The sequence below is a fragment of the Gobius niger genome, assembly GCF_951799975.1.
Source record: "Gobius niger genome assembly, chromosome: 23".
Classification (NCBI taxonomy): domain Eukaryota; kingdom Metazoa; phylum Chordata; class Actinopteri; order Gobiiformes; family Gobiidae; genus Gobius; species Gobius niger.
In genome coordinates, this window is record NC_136874.1 from 10,124,749 (window position 1) to 10,144,320 (window position 19,572).

General features: G+C 44.2%; 3 protein-coding genes across 4 annotated transcripts; 1 reads left to right on the forward strand and 2 right to left on the reverse strand.

Moving 5' to 3' along the window:
- The first annotated feature begins 675 nt into the window (after positions 1-675).
- fam117ba (family with sequence similarity 117 member Ba) lies at positions 676-6,252 on the forward strand. The gene is made up of 8 exons (XM_079582101.1): positions 676-1,124; positions 2,560-2,797; positions 3,172-3,255; positions 3,370-3,480; positions 3,948-4,091; positions 4,173-4,380; positions 4,513-4,633; positions 4,709-6,252. The coding sequence occupies exons 2-8, from the start codon at positions 2,777-2,779 to the stop codon at positions 4,932-4,934; spliced, it is 915 nt and encodes a 304-aa protein (XP_079438227.1). The 5' UTR covers positions 676-1,124; positions 2,560-2,776; the 3' UTR covers positions 4,935-6,252.
- Positions 6,253-8,095: 1,843 nt separating this feature from the next.
- On the reverse strand, positions 8,096-14,808 carry ical1 (islet cell autoantigen 1-like). 2 transcript variants are annotated; one of them, XM_079581424.1, is made up of 15 exons: positions 14,692-14,808; positions 13,814-13,847; positions 13,578-13,728; positions 12,219-12,291; positions 12,023-12,146; positions 11,754-11,952; positions 11,547-11,672; positions 11,363-11,461; positions 11,209-11,288; positions 10,827-10,876; positions 10,702-10,746; positions 10,406-10,636; positions 9,566-9,874; positions 9,388-9,486; positions 8,096-9,318 (listed from the first exon to the last, which is right to left on the reverse strand). In XM_079581424.1, the coding sequence occupies exons 2-15, from the start codon at positions 13,819-13,821 to the stop codon at positions 9,203-9,205; spliced, it is 1,710 nt and encodes a 569-aa protein (XP_079437550.1). In that variant the 5' UTR covers positions 13,822-13,847; positions 14,692-14,808; the 3' UTR covers positions 8,096-9,202. The 2 variants fall into 2 exon arrangements, with proteins under 2 accessions (XP_079437550.1, XP_079437551.1); XM_079581425.1 differs by lacking the exon at positions 10,406-10,636.
- Positions 14,809-15,197: 389 nt separating this feature from the next.
- On the reverse strand, positions 15,198-18,531 carry wdr12 (WD repeat domain 12). The gene is made up of 13 exons (XM_079581915.1): positions 18,373-18,531; positions 18,081-18,175; positions 17,823-17,917; positions 17,634-17,740; positions 17,441-17,556; positions 17,210-17,364; positions 17,081-17,126; positions 16,916-17,001; positions 16,700-16,840; positions 16,513-16,618; positions 15,769-15,901; positions 15,534-15,606; positions 15,198-15,450 (listed from the first exon to the last, which is right to left on the reverse strand). Exons 1-13 carry the CDS (start codon positions 18,411-18,413, stop codon positions 15,373-15,375), a joined length of 1,272 nt encoding a protein of 423 aa, XP_079438041.1. The 5' UTR covers positions 18,414-18,531; the 3' UTR covers positions 15,198-15,372.
- Between the last annotated feature and the right edge of the window lie 1,041 nt (positions 18,532-19,572).

The following is a 19,572-nucleotide window of genomic DNA, read 5'->3' on the forward strand; positions in this document are numbered from 1 at the left end:
ATCACGCAGGTTTTAAACCCGTTCACCCTGACCAAAAAAAAAAAAAAAAAAAGACTCAAAAATCTCGTCCCGGTGTGTGAGGCCGACGGTAGGGGGCGACATTTCTCCTCCGCTCTTGTTTATACCTGTCTCTGCCATCTGCTCCACGCGCCCTAGCAACTGCAGCATCAGCACGAGCGCCAGCGACGGGCCGATACGTCACCGCCAGTCTCCGGTGCGTCAAGCTGCGTGCAGGTACGGCTCTCAACACCGGAAGTAGACACATTTCCTGATTCGAGATCGCTGTGATTGAAAATAATTACATTTTGCGCTGTTATTTATACATTTGGGGAGAGGGTTTGCGCATTATAGGCGTGTCATTACTTCAGCCAATGTCAGGTCGATCTATTGGTGACCTATAGATGCGATATTGTTTCTTATTACGTATCCAACGAGCCTGTATTTTAACCGACACAGATAATGCTCATGAGGTTGACATTATTTGACAGTCATTTGCGCCCACTCTCTTGTAAACAGGCACTGTAATCAAAAGTGGCTTTAAATTGCCTTTTCTTTTTTTGTATCTATTCATTTGCCCCGTGTTTCCTCATTCATCAACCGTCACAACGTTGCGCTCTCTTATTTTGCCGCTCACTTCCGCCGCGCGCGCCGCACCGCCGCGCCGCTTGACCGTGGTCCTCTCTGTCGCGTCAACCACAAGGCTAACCAGCATCATCTCCGCCCTCTGCTGCCTATCTCCTCTATTTTCTGTCTGTCTCGTCTCTTTTCTCGTCTTTCCCCTCGCCGCAAACGCAAACGCACAAGTATATGTTGCATTTCCGTTCTTTTTCTACGCCTCCCGCCTGGACCTGGACGCGTTTAATAGCTTTTTTTTCCGCCGTCGTGCCGCATCAGCCGGGAGAGAAAAACATCCATCCACGACAGCGAGGAGGAGACTGGCTGCAACACAGATACGCCCATTTCGACACCTACTGTACCGACACTTATTTATGCCTTCTTATTTATTTTAAAGAGATCTATCTCACCTGTAGCTTGCATTTGCTTGTATATTTTTTTTTTAACCCTCATCCAAAACAAGCTTTATGCCCCGCTGATCGCTCTGCGCCCGCCGTGCGTCTCTGTAGGTAAGCGTGTTTTCCATAAATCAATGTCTCCATCATTTGCATGTGAAATGCTCTGTCTGGACAAACGTTTCTCTCTTTGTTATGAAAATGCAAATTGCCTGTGTTTGACCAGGCCTGCAGTTCGTTGAGATCAGTGATAAAATAGAATAATATTTTGTTTTTCTCTCTAGTAAACACACATGTGGCCATCGTTTTATAGCCCAGTGCAGCTGTACGTGTGGAGATGTGTTACTAAGGCATTTCAGATCATCATATTTGTTGATATTGTAGTGCACTGTATGTAATTTATAGGGCTATTTCTTCAGGAACCTATATAATCATGTTCTGTAATAAGATAAAAAACATAAAAATATAGGATTTAATTATATATATATTTATTATGGCACTAGATTTCAAAGCTAGCCAATCACCTGTCCATATGAGATCATCATATTGCCTAAAATTATATTTGTACATTGCATTCCAATAGCTACCTGGTGTACAGTGTTTTTATGAGCTCATGGGCTGCTGACTGACTCCCAAACCTACTGCTGGTTGTACAGCTCGGGATGAAATAAATCAAAATAAATAAGACAGTGCACCACCACCAGGCTACTCACTTCCTCATGCTTCTATACAAATGCTACCGCTGTGTTAATGGAGATCTGTCAGTCGGGCCGTTCCCTAGCAACAGTGATGTGGTCAAGCCCCCATGCCAATTTTAGCCTGTGGGTCTGTGAGACGAGTCCCTGCACAGTCCTGTGTTTGTGTCTGTTTGGCTGTTGTCAGGACAAGGATAATTCATGCAGCCTAATTAAGATTGCTCAAGTCCATTAGTCATTTGTGGAGAATCCTCCATCCCAGACACATCAGGTGTTGTTTGGGAGGGGAAAGATTGTTACTTTAAAAGAATATTATTCTGTGCATTAATAAAACAAGGATGCAAAACATTGGGTCAGCAATTGCAGTTTTGTAAAACAAACAAACAAACAATCCAAAAACTCTATTGACATTCATTTCTTTCATACAACATTCATAGTTGTATCAACAGCTGTGTTTCTAGGGCACCTTCCCCATGCTCCTCATTCATGCACTTACGGCTCCGATCTCATGAAATAAACATTGGAGGAAATGTGCTGATGCAGTGAGACGCACAGCGCTGGTTAAACATGCATTCACTTAGTGCTTAGAATCAGGGTCAGTCGGGCAGCGGGCACATGCCCGCAGTGCCCCCACACTGGTCCTGTCTAAGCTCTTTATTCTATTACCCAGGCATGGCCCATAGAGCCTTAGAGAGGGGGCCATGTCCGCTCTGAGCAGGACAGCGCAGATTAGGATCAATCTGGAAGTGCTCCCAAACCTAGACAGACAGCACGGGGCTAATCCCTGCACCAGCTGTGGGCCCGGCTGATTTGTTGACATGTTGTTGTTTACATCCTCTTCCTGTTCTTCTCAGTGGATATCAGTGGCCTTAGTGCACACAGCTCCTGCAGTCTGGTCTGCTGCCTCGCACCGTGGATTCCTCGCAGCCCTGCCCCTCCTCCTGCCTCCCCATTCTCCTGTTGGTCTCTTGCCATCGCGTCCAGCTGTGGCCCACACAGGGCGCGACCGCTGGCGCTCACCTGACCGGTCCCTGGCCTCAGGACGACAGCCAGCATCAGCACGTTCCCTACATGCGGGACAAAGCCACGCAGGTCAGTCTTAGTACTTGTTAAGCCCAAGTTTGTGATCGAAATGTTTTGTTTGCCAATCCAGTGCTTGTTTAGGGTGTGAGGTATAAAATAGTGATTAATGCAAAGAGGTCAGGAGCAGTTTCAGACAGTTGCATCAGTCAGTGTAGGTGAGGAGTCATGTTCTGATGCTCCTGCTGCCTCATCAGTGCTACAGCAGTCACCCACAAAACAAGCTACTTTTAACAAATGTCATGTATTTATTTATTAGTATTTATTTGGACATTTCGGCACAATGGTATACTAGGATTTGAAATACATTGGTCATGTGTTGTTATTATGTATTAATTTATTGATTTACTGTACATATCTGATGTGTGTGCGTCTTTGTGCTGCAGACCCCCAGGGCCTGGGCAGATGAGAGGAGGAGGGGCTCTCACAAACGCTCGGCCTCCTGTGGGAGCACCGACCAGCTCAAGGAGGTCAGTGTGCTCTCTCTCTGCTGTCTCTCCCCTGTGTCTCTCCTGTCTCACTCCTGTCTCTCACCTGTCTTCATTGATCCACAGTGGATGTGACGTTTTGGTCCTGTCTTTCAGATTGCTAAGTTGCGTCAGCAGCTCCAGCGCAGCAAACGCAGCAGCCGCCATCGGAGAGATAAAGAGCGAAAGTCCCCTTTCAATGGCAGCCACACTATCATCCAATCGCAGGTGAGGCTCTTGTACTTTTACTTTCAGACTGAAGTAGGTTAGCTCTAGGAATACTGAGGGTGCTCCACTTTCCTTCTGTCGCTGTTTGAAGCTGTCACGGGCTTGTCTCTCGGTAATTATAAGGCTTCAGATGGCTTTAGACCGTACTGTGTTCACTACAGAGCAAGAGTCGGGTCCCCTGACACCTGCTCCCGTGGCATCTGCTGGAGCAGCTGTCCTGCTTTTCTCAGCCGTGACACAAAGGGAAATACAGTACCACTGGCCTAACCATTCAGCCCTGTTATACAAAAAGGGCTGCAGATTGTGCTGTACTTTTAATCAAGTCCATGTATTTTTTATTTTACTTGTAACAGAGGCAGAGAGTTGATTATTTTGAAAACCTTTGAAACAAGCAAATCTATATAACAATCTATAATGTATAAAATGATAATTAAACTTGTTGCATACTGTGTGTCATTATTTTGCAGTCACCTATGCCCAAAACCATCCTGATACCCATCCCCATCGCCAAGTCCTCAGCACCGCGTTTCCGCAACAGCGTGGAGGGGCTCAACCAGGAGATCGAGCGCATCATCATCCGGGACACCCCTGAGAAGGAGGAGGTCATTGTTGTGAGTTTGATCAATTTCCATCTTCACGGATCGCTCAGTGAAGAGATTATCAGAGTCACCGTGTTTTTTTTATGACCCCAGCCTCAGGACGTTCCAGATGGGCACCGCGCTCCCCCTCCCGTGGCCCCCCAGCGCAGCAGCAGCACGCGGAGCATCGACACTCAGACTCCTTCGGGAGGCGGCCTGAGCGGGAACCACAGCAACTGCAGCAGCCGCCCGGACTCCATTTCTCCCTCCTACCTCACTGTTCTCAACGACACGAGCGGAGGCAGCCCGTACGAGGACAAAGGTACAGCACACGCGCCTGTCCGATTCCAAACCCCAAAACTATATATATATAAAAGTAAATGTCAGGTAAGGTGACTATAAGGTTAAATCCCATGTGTTGCTAACGTTCTTCTTTTGGAACCTCGTCTTTCAGAGCTTGGCCCTTGCTCCCCTCTTCCCAAATACGCCGCGTCGCCTCGGCCCAACAACAGCTACACCTTCAAGAGAGAACCTCCAGAGGGCTGTGAGAAGGTCAAAGCCTGTGAGGAGAACATGTAAGTAAACCAGTGTCATTCTCTATCACGGATAATGTAAACAGCTCTGATCATGTTTTGTCTTCGTGCCTCCAGACCCAAGCCCCTGCAGGAGATCCCACCCTTCCTGTGTCCCGACCGGAACAAGGTGAACTTCATCCCCAACAGCGGCTCTGCCTTCTGCCTGGTCAGCATCCTGAAGCCCTTACTGCCCGCCCCCGAGCTGAGCTTTCGTCCCGGGGTGGGCCTGCGCAGTCTGTCCCCGTCCCTGGTGCCTCTGTCCACTCAGCCCTGTCTGCTGGAGGAGCCCGAAAGCTTCTGAGATCTTCTTTTTTTTTTTTCAAACGTTTGACAAAACCCCTCTGCTCCAAAACAATGCCTTCAGCAGCAGCATGCCAGCTCAGCTCTCTCTGATGTCCTTCTCTTGTTGAAGCGCTTCCCACTGCCTCTCCTCAGAAGCCCGCTCCTGCGCGGCCGACCGTTTGCAGTTCACCTTTCATCGCTTTCTTTGACCTTTAGTGCTGGTTATGTTCCTGTTTCTTAGGAGAAAAGGGGGGGAGGACTGACTTTTAGTTTGTTGTATTATACCATAGCGCCTTTTCACGGACATGTCTCTTTTTCTATCTGTAGTTATTTCTCTTGTAATGAAATATGCCTTCCATTAAGAAAAAAAAAAACACACACAGCCGGTTTCCTTTGGCGACCAAACAATTGACGATGGAGGTGAATTTTGGTGCTGCCAAATGTATTTTCGTAGCAAAACTTGAAGGGTCACAAAAGGAGATGTTAAAATGTGCCTGACACTTTGGACCGATCCGTTTCCCTAAACAAAGCGCTGGGATCGCTTCTCTACCTTGATCCCAGCGCTCTGTCGGCCGTAGATACGCAGACTCGAGGGGATGCGCTGAAATGATACTGTTAAACAACCCGTTAGAGCATCTGTGAACCAAATCCAAACTTGTTTTATACTTTACAAACCGCTCGCAGTCTCGGATTGTGAAGTGGACAATCGTTGCCTTTTCTCACGCTGGTAGCAGTGAAGCGCCCCCTCCCCTCTCACTACTGCGTATCTATTATGGGGAACAGGCCAGGGCTAAGATAAGTGCAGCTTGTTCAACCTGTGTCTGCTCAGCCCCTCCGCTACAACACCTTAAGTCCCTTTCTGTCACTGCCCCCACTTCTCTTTTCCTCTTTCCATCTTTCGCTCTTTTTATTGCTTTCCCTTCGCAGCTTAAATGCTCTTGTTCCTAATGTGTTGCTCAGCTTGTTGTTGTCGTAGAATGATAATGCTTGGAAAAACCTGCCTCCCTATGGCTCGCCGGGACGTGAGTATGGAGAGGTCGACCAAATGGGAATCTCTCAAAAAGTGGGATTAGCCACTAATAGCTATATTGCAATGTTTTGTCCAGAGAATCAGCTGTGTTTTAAAAGCACATGCAGTGTTTTATCTAATAGCGTTTTAGTCAGAGCACTGATCTTAAATGGAGTTAAGTGGAAGTATATTTCTGAAAATGACACTATTGAATAAATGTTTACAAATATCAGTAGCTACCACACAAAGTACCACCTCATAGAATAATTGACCTTCCAAGTACCACCAGGCCTAGACTTAAAGCAGTACTATGTAACCCATGCCCCTAGAGCCCCCCATGTTGCGATTTTTAACTCATTAATTGTCCGTGAGAGTAAATACTACACTGACAGAAAAGATAAAGGGAGAGATGGATATTATACATCCACTTACACAATGGAGATCATTTTTTTTCACTCAAACTTGGCTGTAGATACTGTTTAAGTGGCGCTAGCTCGCAGTTAGCCTTGCCCGTTAGCCTGTGACTCCAACCCGGTGCAGGAAAGCTGCAATTGTGGTTTTCTGGCCAGAGACACCAGGGGGAGATAAAAGACCCCCCAATCATCCCAATAACACTTGTATTACCCCCAGAGGGACTATGGAAAGGATTTATTAAAGTAAACAAGTTACTTAGTACAGCTTTAAAGGCACACTGCGTAACATTTTGGATTATCCTGTGCAAAGGATAACCTCTTCAGATCTCATTTTAGGGTGCCTTTATGGAGAAGAGCAGGAGACATCCCGCTCCAAGTGAGGTCTGAGGAGAGGTGGCCACTCACAGCAAAGTTTGTTTGGTCTTCTTCTTCTTAGGCGTTTTTCACCGATCATGATATCTGCATTAAAAGAAAAGCTTGTATTCTATTTGATTTCTTTTGGTGAAATGTTGCGCGGTTTGGCTTTAACTTAAACTGTCTAAGCCTGGTGTAAAACCTCCTGCCAGAGAAGCCCATAACTTAAATGCATTCTATAGATAGAGTCTCTAATTAAGTAAAGTACCCCCTGAAGAAGATATTGTATGATCCTGGATTGCAACATTAGCAACTAGAGATCTAAGGGGTACGACACAGACACAATCTAATGTAAAAAATGCAAAACTAAAACTTCCTATATAAGAATATAGACAATGTCACTCTTAAGTTTATGAAATTATGAAGAGAAAAATACATTTCTAAATAAAGTCATGTAAAATGGCAGTATTCCAGATCAAAGTAACTTGAGTTTATGACCTCATTGTGATTGGGTGATGACCTCCTCACGCTCCGCCCCGCCCTCTTGTATATGCCGTTGCTCCTGGACCGCGCCTGCTGAGGTGGGTTGGGAAAAGCCCCTGGGATTGTAAATATGGAGGCACACTGTGTTTGTATTACTGGCTGCCGTAGATATGTAAAACGGAATGAGTCAACAATTGTACTATATACCCTCCTCCGCTGAGTACTGTGAAATACCTTACATGTGTTTATAATGAAGAATAATATCGTATTTATTTATGAGGCCGGAGGAGCGTAACTGGGGGAAGAGTTTTAAAGACTAATCCAGATGACATTGTCCATCTCAGGTCGTAGTGGTAGGTTACTAACACACTTCTAACACTATTCTCCAAACAAAAAACAAAAAAACCTGCAGCTGCTTTCTCTGTAGCCGACCAAGTGGAAGTTTCAAATCGTAGCAGAGAAGTGGAGAGATTTGTGGATGTCTTCAGTTTCAACAAGCATTTTTGTTTGTTTGTTTCCTTTGTCCTTTTACGAGGTCCACTGGCTGAAAAACAATCATGGAAAAACTACTGATTTTGTAAATTTGCAGTATTTTGGATGATTTTGGAATGAGGCTCCTAACACGTAACAGTTGTTTGCTTGTCCAGTTTATTGGAAACAGAACTGCCAAGATTTCATGTCTAATCCCTTAAATGAAATAAAAAGGCATAGTTGAATTAAATAAAGCGTCTGATTCATTTTGTACACAGCAGGAACCGTCAATGTGTTGATGGCCGATAATGTCATCATTTCTATATAGTTGCTGTCGGGGCAATTTTGGTGCCCAGGACAGATAGTACAAGTGTTTGGGGAGCACCACAGCTACAACCCATCATGGGACTTAGCAGTAAAACTATATTAATGTACAATATAGCACCCCCTCCTGTAGTACGCCAAGAAACAGTTACATCAACATCATAATGACCTGATAACTAATCATGTTAAGGCCCAACAAGTGGCTAATTACATTTAAACTCAGGCATAGTTATCAAGTTATGGGCCGTCATACATTTCCGGTTCCTACATACATTCTTGTCAGTGTCTAAATCAAAAGTGACTGAACAATATAAAGCAATGCACAACAGTTAAAGCGTGATATTTCCCTTTACCCCAACCGTTTCCCTCTCCAAAACCCCAAAACAAAATGCATGTAAATGTTTTGACATTTAGAGAAGTCAATATGCATATTTGATATACAAAACAACAACTGTGAAAAGGTGTGTAACATTCACAAATGTCATTGCAGTAGTGTCTTCAGAAATAACCTGTTCCTTTTCCCACAAAGTGACACATCACAGCTGAGAGATAATGAATGCCCCTTCAAGGACACTGACCCCCCTCCTTTCGCTCAAATCTTATACTGTGCACATATGAGATTTTCATTCAATTTCCGCCACAGGTTTGAGAGTAATATGTTTCAATTTCATGTGGATGAATTGAAAATAAAACAACATCTTGCAAAAAGGGAAATAAATACTTATATTTAAATAGTGTTTTGCAGAGCTTGACCAAAGATCGGCGTCCTACTTAGCAGTTAATTCCTCATGATATAAAAAAAACAGATGGGACGGGACAGTAGGTGTGCTCTATTTATAGCTAACAAAGGTACTAGCCGCGGAAGCTAAAATGATGAGCTCCCCATGAATGAGATGAGAATAGACTGTGGATGGGCTCAGTAGGACATCACATTATTTAGAGTTGTCGCAGCAGCTTAGGCAAATACAACTTAGTACATATATACAATATGTAAATCTTACTTCATAATATTAGGGACATATAATACCTTCCCTTTGAAAAATAACTGTGTACATAGCAAAACGACACGCCTCGACAACGCGAACAGGAGTAAAATCCCCAAACACGCACACGGCACTCTCCAAAAAAAACACTAGCTCTGCACAACCCTGTGTGCGTATGACTTAGTAGCTGGGTGCAGAATTAACAGTCATTTGCAAAAACAAAAAAAAGAAGAAAGAGGGATGTTTTAATTTAGGCATTGAGCAGCTCGTCTGCAGAACGGCCAATGGCGTCTGGGTTGGAGAGAGGGTCCAAGTCCGCAAACAAGTTGAACCAAGCGGACATGTCTTTGGATGCTCCTGGGCCACCTGCAAATAGATTTTCAGTTTTTACAGAGATAAAAGATTAAAAAGTGTAATTCTGTTATATTTAGTTACCAGTCTTGGCTGCTTTCTGTGTGGGCTGAGCAGATTGAGCAGATTGACCAGAAGGCGGCTGCATTGGCGGAGCTTTGAACATAGGAGGAGTTGACCAGCCTTTGACAGAAAACAAACAAACATGAGAACTAGAAAGCAGCAGTAAGTACATTCTACCAGCAGAGGGCATCGAACCGACCTGTGGAGCTGAGGCTGTGGTCGAGGAGCTGTGAGGGCAGGAAGCCTGTGGGGCTGGGTGGATTGGAGGGAGGCCGGGGTGCTCCTGCTCCTGCTGCTGCTGCTGCTGCTACAGAGGCTGCACCGCTGGCACCACTGACAACACCTGAAGCCACTGTTTCAGAAGCGGGGGCGCTGGGGCTCTCAAAAACACCAAACGCATCCTGCCACTCTTTGGCGAACTCTTCAGAAGAACCAGGGCCAGGGCTGAGGAGGTCTTTGAGGAACGCCATGTCGCCTTTGTCCCCGTCTTCGTCATCTCGTGCCAGGCCTACAGCAGATACGGCATTCATAATTCAAGCAGAGAAGGTGACGCACAATCCATTACCCAAATCGAGTGAGAGGGAATCGGTGCAATTAGCGAGAGCAGAAATAGACCGCATTGTGCCAGACACCTGATTGCAGGGGTCTCCCACCTGCAGCTTGAAAGCCAGCCCTTTCCCAGAAGCCTCACAAAGGTCTTTTGTACATGAGCCAAATTAGAGAACGGTCTTGGTGAAACTTCCAAATATAGAAAGTAAGCAGGCAGAAACTCAATTCATTTTCCTTCTTTGTTGAAATATCTTAGCGACCAACTCTCTGGGACGAACATGAGCAGCTCTCTGTCCTTTTTGTTTCCCCTAAGTAGCTCATGGGAGAAAGAAGGTTGTAGACGTTTACCGCAATACAAAAGCAGTGAGCGAAAGAAGTGAATGGTGCTCAGATAGAAGCTTTGTTAAAAAAAAGATAAGACCACTTTTTAGTTGTTAGTGTGCTCGAAAGGAGGGTTAGACAAGCAGCACACAGATCCAGCCTGGTTTACCGGTGGCGGGCTGTTGCGATTGGCTGGACTGGAGCGCCTCAAACCCCCACAGCTGGTGTGGGAGTCCCTGCTGGGGGGCGGGCAGCACGGGGATGTCTACAAGTGGCTGAGGAGGAGGCGGCGCTTCGTCACAGGCCATTAACATAAGGTCATCGTCGCCTGGGTTTGCCGACGGGCCGCTAACGGTGTGTTGAGGCGGAGCAGGGGCGACGGGATGGAGCGGCGCCGGAGCTAACACGGATCAACCAAAATGAGAATCCTACAAAGACAGGGCTGTGGCGGTCACACTGGCTTACCACTGTCGCTGAACAGGCTGAGTCCGTCCATGCTGGGGGTGCGGTCTGAAAAGAGAACGACCTTTAAGAGTTTGTATCAGGAATTACTCTACAACACAAAGTAAAGGGAACTATATTGTACATACCTGTGTCTGAGGGACTTCCAGATGCCTTCAGGTCATCCAAAGACACCAAGCTGTGACGGAAGAAAAGCGATTATGGATACTTTAAGTAAAAAATACATAACGGCATTCCTACATTTGTAGCTCGTGTGCAAGACTAGCTACAACCTACTCTGCTACAATGACTTACTTGTGGGTGAACACGGGCATGCTTATGGCCTCATATTTGATGCGGACATAGCTGAGGTGATTGTGTGCAAAAATGCAAGCAGAGAAACAGAAGGATGAAGGGGGAAAAGTAATGAAAGTAGAGTGGGAAGAGGCTGCTCGGGATGAAGCTTTTTTAGCACACTCTATTACTTCAGAGAGCGTTCAGAGAAGTTACAGAACATGCTTATAGTTTTACCTGTCTGTGTTTCTCTGTAGGGCCTCTTCTTTCTTGTCCTCTGGGGTATCCATTAACTGGTCTAGAGGGTCTCTCAGGTCCTAAAAGTACAAGATATTAGCATCCATCCAGTATATCCTAATTTGAAAATCCCGTAGAACACATATTATTCTACCTTCAGTGTTGTGAACTGGTAAGCTACATGTCCATGAAAGGCTTGTTGGATCTTTGACATGGCGTGAGCGGTCCTCTCCCAGAACTGGAGTAGGGTAGTCTGACACAGAGGGGTAAAACACAACGTAAGTCTCCTTTCCTTGCTTGTACTTTATCATTATATGACAGGAGAACGACTGGAAGACCTGATATGTGCAAAGGGAGTGAGAAAGCATGTTGCAGCGGCTGGCTCCGAGCATGTCCACTTTCTGACAGACGTCGTTCTTCAGCTTTTCAAATTGGGTTTTGGTGCCTCTCACCTGGGACTGGACCTGGTCAAAAAAACAGCCACAGATACTTATTTCTATACTAATCCTAAAAAACAATGCAAAATGTAAATAATTTCTACGTACTTTGCGAAACTTCTCCATCTGTTTGTAAGTGTCCGGGTCCAGCTCTTGTGAGACGTCCTTCATCCACAGCAGCGCTCCTCTGTACTCCGTCCGCGCCTTCTCCATCCGAGTGACGGTGATTAAACTGTCCTGAATGGCTCTCCTCCTAAACGTCTCCACTTCCTGGTGCAAACGATGCAGCGGTGCGCACAGAGCCATCCTAAAAAAGAGGGGACTTAATACAAACGAAAATACGAAAATAAGGATTTACTATTTTACAACGTAGTCACCTTTGTTTAGCGGAGGTGCACAAGGCTTTGCTAGTGGCGTTCATCATATTGCCAGCTTTTGTTTTATCATGTTCACCCTGGAAATGTAGAAACAGCCCAAGCTCATTCTCCTCTTGCGATAATCCTATAACACAAACATTAACACACAATTAATAATAGCAGCTTGAATATCTGAAGGGCATAGAGTGTGACTTACTCGTAATCCTCTGCTGGTACCTCTCGATTACCTTCAGCAGCTCCGTGCATGTCGACTGAACAGAGCGGAAGAACTGCAGACATCAAGAAGTTTATTGCAACTATGTATTTCCCCAGTAATGAATCTGCAGTAAATGATGAAGAATGTTTTGGCTTAGATAAAACAAGCTGTGTGTGTCGGAAACCAACCATGTATTGCATTGTGGAGTTTTGGTATGGCTGAAGGAGGTTTGAATATTCACCGCCCTGGCACATGTTGTCTTTAGAATATTAAAAGTTTGGGTGGTGGCAACTTTAGCGTGTTACTTATTAACAGCAGAATAAACAGTTTCTGCCTCGGGTACGTCCGCCGCAGCAACAGTGAAGCACCTGTCAGAGCGAGGCGACGGCCGCTCTGACGGATCTGCGCTAATGCCCGGGTCACGGCGAGACCGGACTTTTAATATGGTTAAATGAGGCGCGCGGCTGCATCCAATTCATCTGCATCACTCCGGCGCTGACTCACGGCAATATGTCACGAGAAACACGGCGGCCAGTGGTGGTAAACATCCAAATCAATGGAGCGGGACAGGAGAACACGACACCTTTATAACTGCGGGTGCAAACCTAGCCACGATTGTTTACTGCTAGCATGATTGGCATCGTAGGCACATATAAAAGTCACTGAGCAAGAAAGCCAATATAAAAAGCCGTGCTCCGAGGCCTGGCTGTGATAACACTGAGCACAATCAGATTAGAAAAAACGAGGCGGCGCTGCAATAGAAGCAAATCTAATCAGCGCTTAGTGCCCAAACTCTAAATGAAAATTATGGAAATGTGCCCTATCTGCTTTTGTAAAACTGGATGCATATAATATCATAGCTAAACACTTTTTCTAGCCAACCTATGGTGTGCTGGCAAATCTATGAGGCAGAGTAGCACCGGGACAGAGGAATCTTGTTCCTATGTCAACAATGGACTCACAGTTACAGTGAAATACTACCACCTCCCAGTCTCTGGAGACGTCCTGTCACTTCTAAATGCCAGGTCCCAGCCAATCCAAACGGCTCCTTTCTTGTTTGCCCGAAATCAACAAAGACACACTGTGCCTCCTGAACTAATAGATCATATAATGTGGCAGACGCCGAAAGCTATTTTAATTTCTGTTGTTGTTGTCTTGATGTTGATTAAGTAACTTTATAATACATTTTCAAACCTAACCTTAACTCAGCCTGAATTTTGTAGAATCATCCAATTACAGAAGTATTGTACTGTATTGCATCTAAGATCCAAAGACAACAATAATACACATGTCCTTATTCATTAAAGGATTTCTACTAGTGAAAAAGTAAACATGCATCCTGCCCAGATGAGCTTTTACCTCAAGTTTGGCGTCCAAGTCGGCGTCTGATGCCACCACATATTCATCCTCTTTCTTTCCAGTAGCTTTAATAAGCACTTGCTTTGTTTTCCAAAATTTCTTTTGCATCCGAGCCATGACAGAGCTGTCCTCCAGCAAGTCCCCGACAAACCTGCGGAGGTCATGTTACAAGAGGATGGCAAAAAATGATTGCAATTTAGGTTTAGGTCATTTGTGTCAGAAATAAACATACATACCCGTCCATTGTCTGTATTGGATGTGAAGATCTTTCTGCAAAACATCGATGAAGGTACATGTCAGAACTAATAAAGAAACACTCTCAGCGGGGGAAACACTGTGCATCTAATTGTGAATCATTTGGATCAATTTCATGAACTGGCAGGCTAGTTTTCAAGCATTCCTGTCAAAGTGACCCTGAAAAGTGCCCATCAAGTCTTCCCTGTGAAGAATTGGGAAGCCACCTATGTTAGGAAATGTATGAATGGGTTTGAAGCACAACTAACATTTGAGTCTAGTGATTTCCTCTTTTATTGTTTGTAATAAATAAAAGATCTGGTAGCCATAGGGCCTTTAAAGCTGTGTGTATGAGTGAGGCATAGTGCAATAAGACACATTGAAATGCTTTATTTTCACCATGATTTTTTCCCCATGAGGCCAAAGTTACACAGCAGCTGGTTAGTTATAAGCAAGTTATAAGCGCTTGACACCACTTGCCAGGACAGAACACTTTGCGGCTAATGCTGATCTAATACGGGGAGAGCAAGAGTCAGACACCTGCTTAAAGGAGGCAGCCCTGGGGAGTCAGCAGGAACAGGGCAGGTGTTCAATAAAAACACAAGAAATAACAGGATCCGTAAACGCAAAGAGATACGAAAAGTACAGGGTGGCGATTCATAAAACTCCTTGACTGAAATGGAGCAAAGATGAGGAAAATTGCAAGGAACGGGGACTTATAAACGCATTCAAGAAGCTAGCAGTGTTTTAGCACGTAGCTGTCTCTCCTGTGACCGCACCAGCGTCGAGTCTCGTCATCATTAAAGTGAACGACAGGTCAGTTCAGCGAGTCCACATCTTTGACAAAGATACGCGTTTGACGGGGAGATGTGCCCTTTACCTTGTGTTAGATTGTGTCCAGCTGTCAGAGCATCTATGCTGCTAGCCTCCTCTGCCGATAGCCATCATCTTCTGAGTCACAGAAACAGGATATGCTAAAGAACTGTGGCGCCGTGGCCGCGGGGGGTCGCTGTTGTGCGCACGGAACGAAGATCGTCTTTAGGAACAGAAGCGCCATCTTTATTGACATCGTCTCATATTTCTCTGTGGGGTTTTTTTACTTATTAAAAGCACACGGTGACACCGGTTTGGAGATAGTGCTTGGTGTTTGTTGCTATAATATGATGTGCCAAATAAATATAACGTAAAGAATATGCAGAGTGATACCTCATCTTTCCCCTTTGCTGAGCTGAAACCAGTTTGAAATGAAAACAAAGAGATGACAGATTTGTATTGTAGACTAAAAGCACAAGGAAGTATGTCTGTAAGAAAGAAATGCCTAAAGTTGTATAATAGATATATTATAACAGTAAAACAAAAAGCTCCATTCTAATTACTCCACAAAATATCCCCAATTCACTCTCTTTTATTAAAAACTCATGTGGGTATAACGGTACTTTTGGAAATACATTTAATGTTATTTTATCTGGGTCACAGAAAACATGGACAATCTCTATAGGTACATTATATCATACAGTATGCATGGTGGTGAATAATGTGATTAGATGCAATCATCGCACTTCTACGCCCCTGCATCGGTCTGACAGGGAGAGTATTTGTAGGAGTACAACTTGTTATCCGCGCCTCCGCTCAACATAAGCTGCAACAGAAATAAGAGGCAATATTGTTGATTAGCGATGGTTTTTGACCTTCATATGATTGGGTCCTGTTGGATTTTCTTACCCCGCCCTCTGTCCAGTCAGCACAGAAGACTTTGTCCTCGTGGGCTGCCAGGTCATACAAAGGGGCTTTACAACTGCAACAGACACACATTGAAACACATGAAAAATTGTCTTCATTACAGGAGTTAATTTCTACGCTACTGGTTTAGAAAAGAAACTGCGACGGTGTACTCCAAATGTCGGCGGGGGTGGTCCCAGAGGAAATAAATGTCTCTTTAATGGAACTGTCCACATACCTTCTAGTGTCCCACAGTTTGACCAGGTTGTCAAGGGAACCGGAGACCAGCTGGTGCTCGTTTGTGGGCGCCCATTTCACAGCGGTGACCCAGCCCGTGTGGGAGGTCAGGTTGAGCAGCACCAGGGCACCGTCTGCAGGGGAAGGAAGGAAGGAAAACACTGAGGAATCTGGGCAGTGAAGTAAATTGTTTAGCCCACTCTGGAGCTCCAGGTCATGCTTTACTTTCAACTCTTTTACTTGGGGGATGATTCACTACAGCCGATCAGTTGCCATCTATCTGCTGCAACCACATTTCTCTTACGAAATTCATATAATCACTTCACTGGCCTTCCTCTGACTGTCATGTCTGGCCATCAGCCTCTAACAACAATGAATGCTCTCAAGAACAATCCACTACCATTTAACAAAACAGTTCTAGTTTAATTTCTTCAAGTCTGAACACTACTCCATAATAAAAGCCAGTACTACCAGTGGTTTTGCTGTATTCCTGATGATTAAAAAGCAACATGCCGATACTTGAGACACACTAGACTTAATCACAATTTGATTAGAAACAATCACTCATTCACACACCATATTTAAAATTGAACTACAAGTATGTGTCGGTCTGAGCTTTGATAGAACCACCGAACTTCTGGATACAAGATGATCACTCAACCACTGAAGCTAAAAAAAAATCTTATATGAGCGGTGCTTGTGTTTATCCTCGTCATTCACACAAATAAAGAAAATCAACCAGTACCTTTAGTTCGAGGGTCCCAGAGTCTTATGTGTCTGTCAGTGCTGCCTGAAGCCAACCGTCGACACAGAGGTGAATATGAAATACTGTTAAAAACTTTACTACCAGTCTGGAAAAAAAACACACACACATTTTAATTACTAACTGCATTTGATCATTTAAAAATAATAATGGCAGTGGTTTGATTTACGAGCGTCGTCTTCATAATGCCCGACTCAACATCCCAAATGCGAATTGTGTGGTCCCAGGATGCTGTGCAAACTTCATCGCTATCGATCCACAGGGCAGACGACACCGCTTCATTGTGTCCGGATAACGTCATGATGGGCGTCTAGAGAATTTCAAAAAGGAATATAAGCCAATTACTAATGTATATGTTTTTTTTCAAGTGGTCCTCAGAACCTACTCTAGTCAAACCCAGCTGTTGGGTCTTCTGTTTCTTTCGCGGTCTGTCTGCTGGTTCTTCAATCTCATCTGCCTCATCTGTTGGTACTAAAAGGTAAGGGGGGAAAAAGTGTTAACAATTTATAAATGACTTTCCTTCCTATGTCAATTAGAAGATCTATTATACCTGCTGACCAGATCTTTAACATTTTGTCCCATGAACCACTGCAGAACTGCATAGAAAAAGCAAAACAGCTTCAACATGGAAAGCTAGATGAACATAAGAAATGTACAGTAAATAGTTAATTGTCCCTACCTTGGTACCGGTGGGGTCTGTGGCAACTGTATCTACGCTCCCTGTGTGCCCTCGACAGCAGTGTCTGGCTTTGACTTTGTTCTTCTCAGAATTCCACTCCCACAGAATAACAGTGTGGTCCAAAGAGGCCGTGAGGAGCAAAGAGGTCAGATTTTCTACCAAAAGAAAATGTGATTTGAGACATATGATGAATAACAATCCATGACTCTTACAGTGTTCGGTCAACCTTACCTCTTTTGACCCAGGCTACATCTTTGACCACATCTGTATGCCCGGCTACTGTTAACACAGCTTTTCCCTCCACAGACCAGATTCTGGCCGTCTTGTCGTAAGACCCAGTAAGAATCCTGTGAAAATTATAGGTTACAGTAACTATGAGCAGGTGTGATCATAATCCCACACATCATATAGCTGCAAATGTTACCATTCTGTATCGGCTTGTACGGAGCTGATCCAGTCGTCGTGCATCATACACTCCTCCGGCTCAGGGGCTGTGATTTTCTCCACATACTCGATCTCAACCACGTCTTCCTGTATGATGCACACATGTAAGTACATTGAGGCTGCATTGCATTAATGCTTAAGATAGTTCAACGACAGGGTAAATCCTTACTGTAGATATCCCCTCCGTTTCCATGTGGGTGGACAGCGATGTTCGTAAAAACAGTCCCTTAACCAAGAAGTCGAAATCCACCTTCTTGTGAGATGCTGTGACAAGTATAACAGATGACATTATTCACCATTATAATTCATAATTATTCATTTCTTGCCATAGTATGTAAACACAAGTAAATGCTACATATATATAATCACACATGACAGCACAAGTAATGTTAACATACATAAAAGTGCAATCCTGCATAGAGCCTACCATTTTTTGCCTCCAGTAACTTGTTGATGACATTGCTGAGGTCTTGTATTTCAGATCCAGCTGGTATGGAGAAGGGTACATCATCGACGACATATCTGTAAAATATGAATGAATATGAAAAATCGTTATTATGACTAATTAACTATAACAAACAGGATCTGTACGTATTAGAATCATATGCCTGAATGCTAGACTCAACAAGAAAAAGAACACATTTTGGTTAGCAATCGGAGCTAGCATAACACGTATGTTTCACCCTTGGTTTAGCTTTGGGGAGAAAAAAGCCCCTCACCTTTTGTCTTCTGTGAAAAACCTCGTTTGTAGCTGCGACATTTTTATATAATTATGTCTTATTTATCAGACTAAAAGACTGTGGACTGCAGATGTGACTCCAGCCTTCACAACATACCAACACCACGCAGAGGAACCATGTGGTACGAGAGCGAGGCATTGCAGCGGAGCACCGAGCGCATCGATGAGTGAGAGACATCTTTGCAACTCGTAATGCCTGTCCAAGACAAAAAGCAATGGGATTCATTCTTTTTAACCTCTTAACATGTCAAATAGTTGTGAGTCATGGAGATGAGATCCTTTCTTTTTGCAGGTCCAGTGATTCTCAAACACTGGATCTTCTTCAGATAGCAGTCAATCATCTGTAATTTGGGGCCTGTGGACACACCACACATTCAGCTCGGAGGCTTTCCAATTGTGTTAAGGAGGTTTATGGTTTTCAGTCATCACCTTTGAAAGTGTATTTACTGTAGCTATATGAGGGGAACTCAACACAAAGAAATAGAATTTAGAATATGCACATATATTGGGAGGTTTAATGAAACAATCCGACATATGTGGAGCCAGGCTGATGGTCAGCATCACCTGGCTGGAGGATATACCTATTGTACATGTTTTGATATCATCATTATTAATGAAGACAAAATACTTCAAAGCAGCATGCCCCCTTACTTCAGTAGCTATAGGCGCATCTGCAACTGAGAGTATTTTAGCTTTGTTTTGAACACAACAAAATAATTAATAAATACAATAAAAAGAAGCTACATTGCTATGAGGCTCTTCATCATGTTTTACACATTTTTCTTAAAAATCCAGATAGACGCTACAGACACGAACTTTGCGTGCGTTGCGTGGGTGCCATGGCAACGAGCGCTATATAAAGAGCGACTTGACTAGAATCTTTCTTTTCACTTCGACCCTTGACACGTGAGGTTTGTATCTTCGTTTCTTATTAAGTCCATGTCAATTGATCAAATACACATTCAAAACACTTTCTAACACTTTGTGTCTGTGGTTGTGCGTGTGTGTTTGCAGATTTACAAACTACGAACGACTGAACAATGGCGCCTTTGGAGATGCAGCTCCCTTTCCTGGGTAAGTATCTATATATGTTATGTTCTGTATATAATATGCTATTGTATATCAATAGATATCGCTAAAAGAGCTTGAATGTTCATGTTAGTAACAGTTGTGTTCGTGT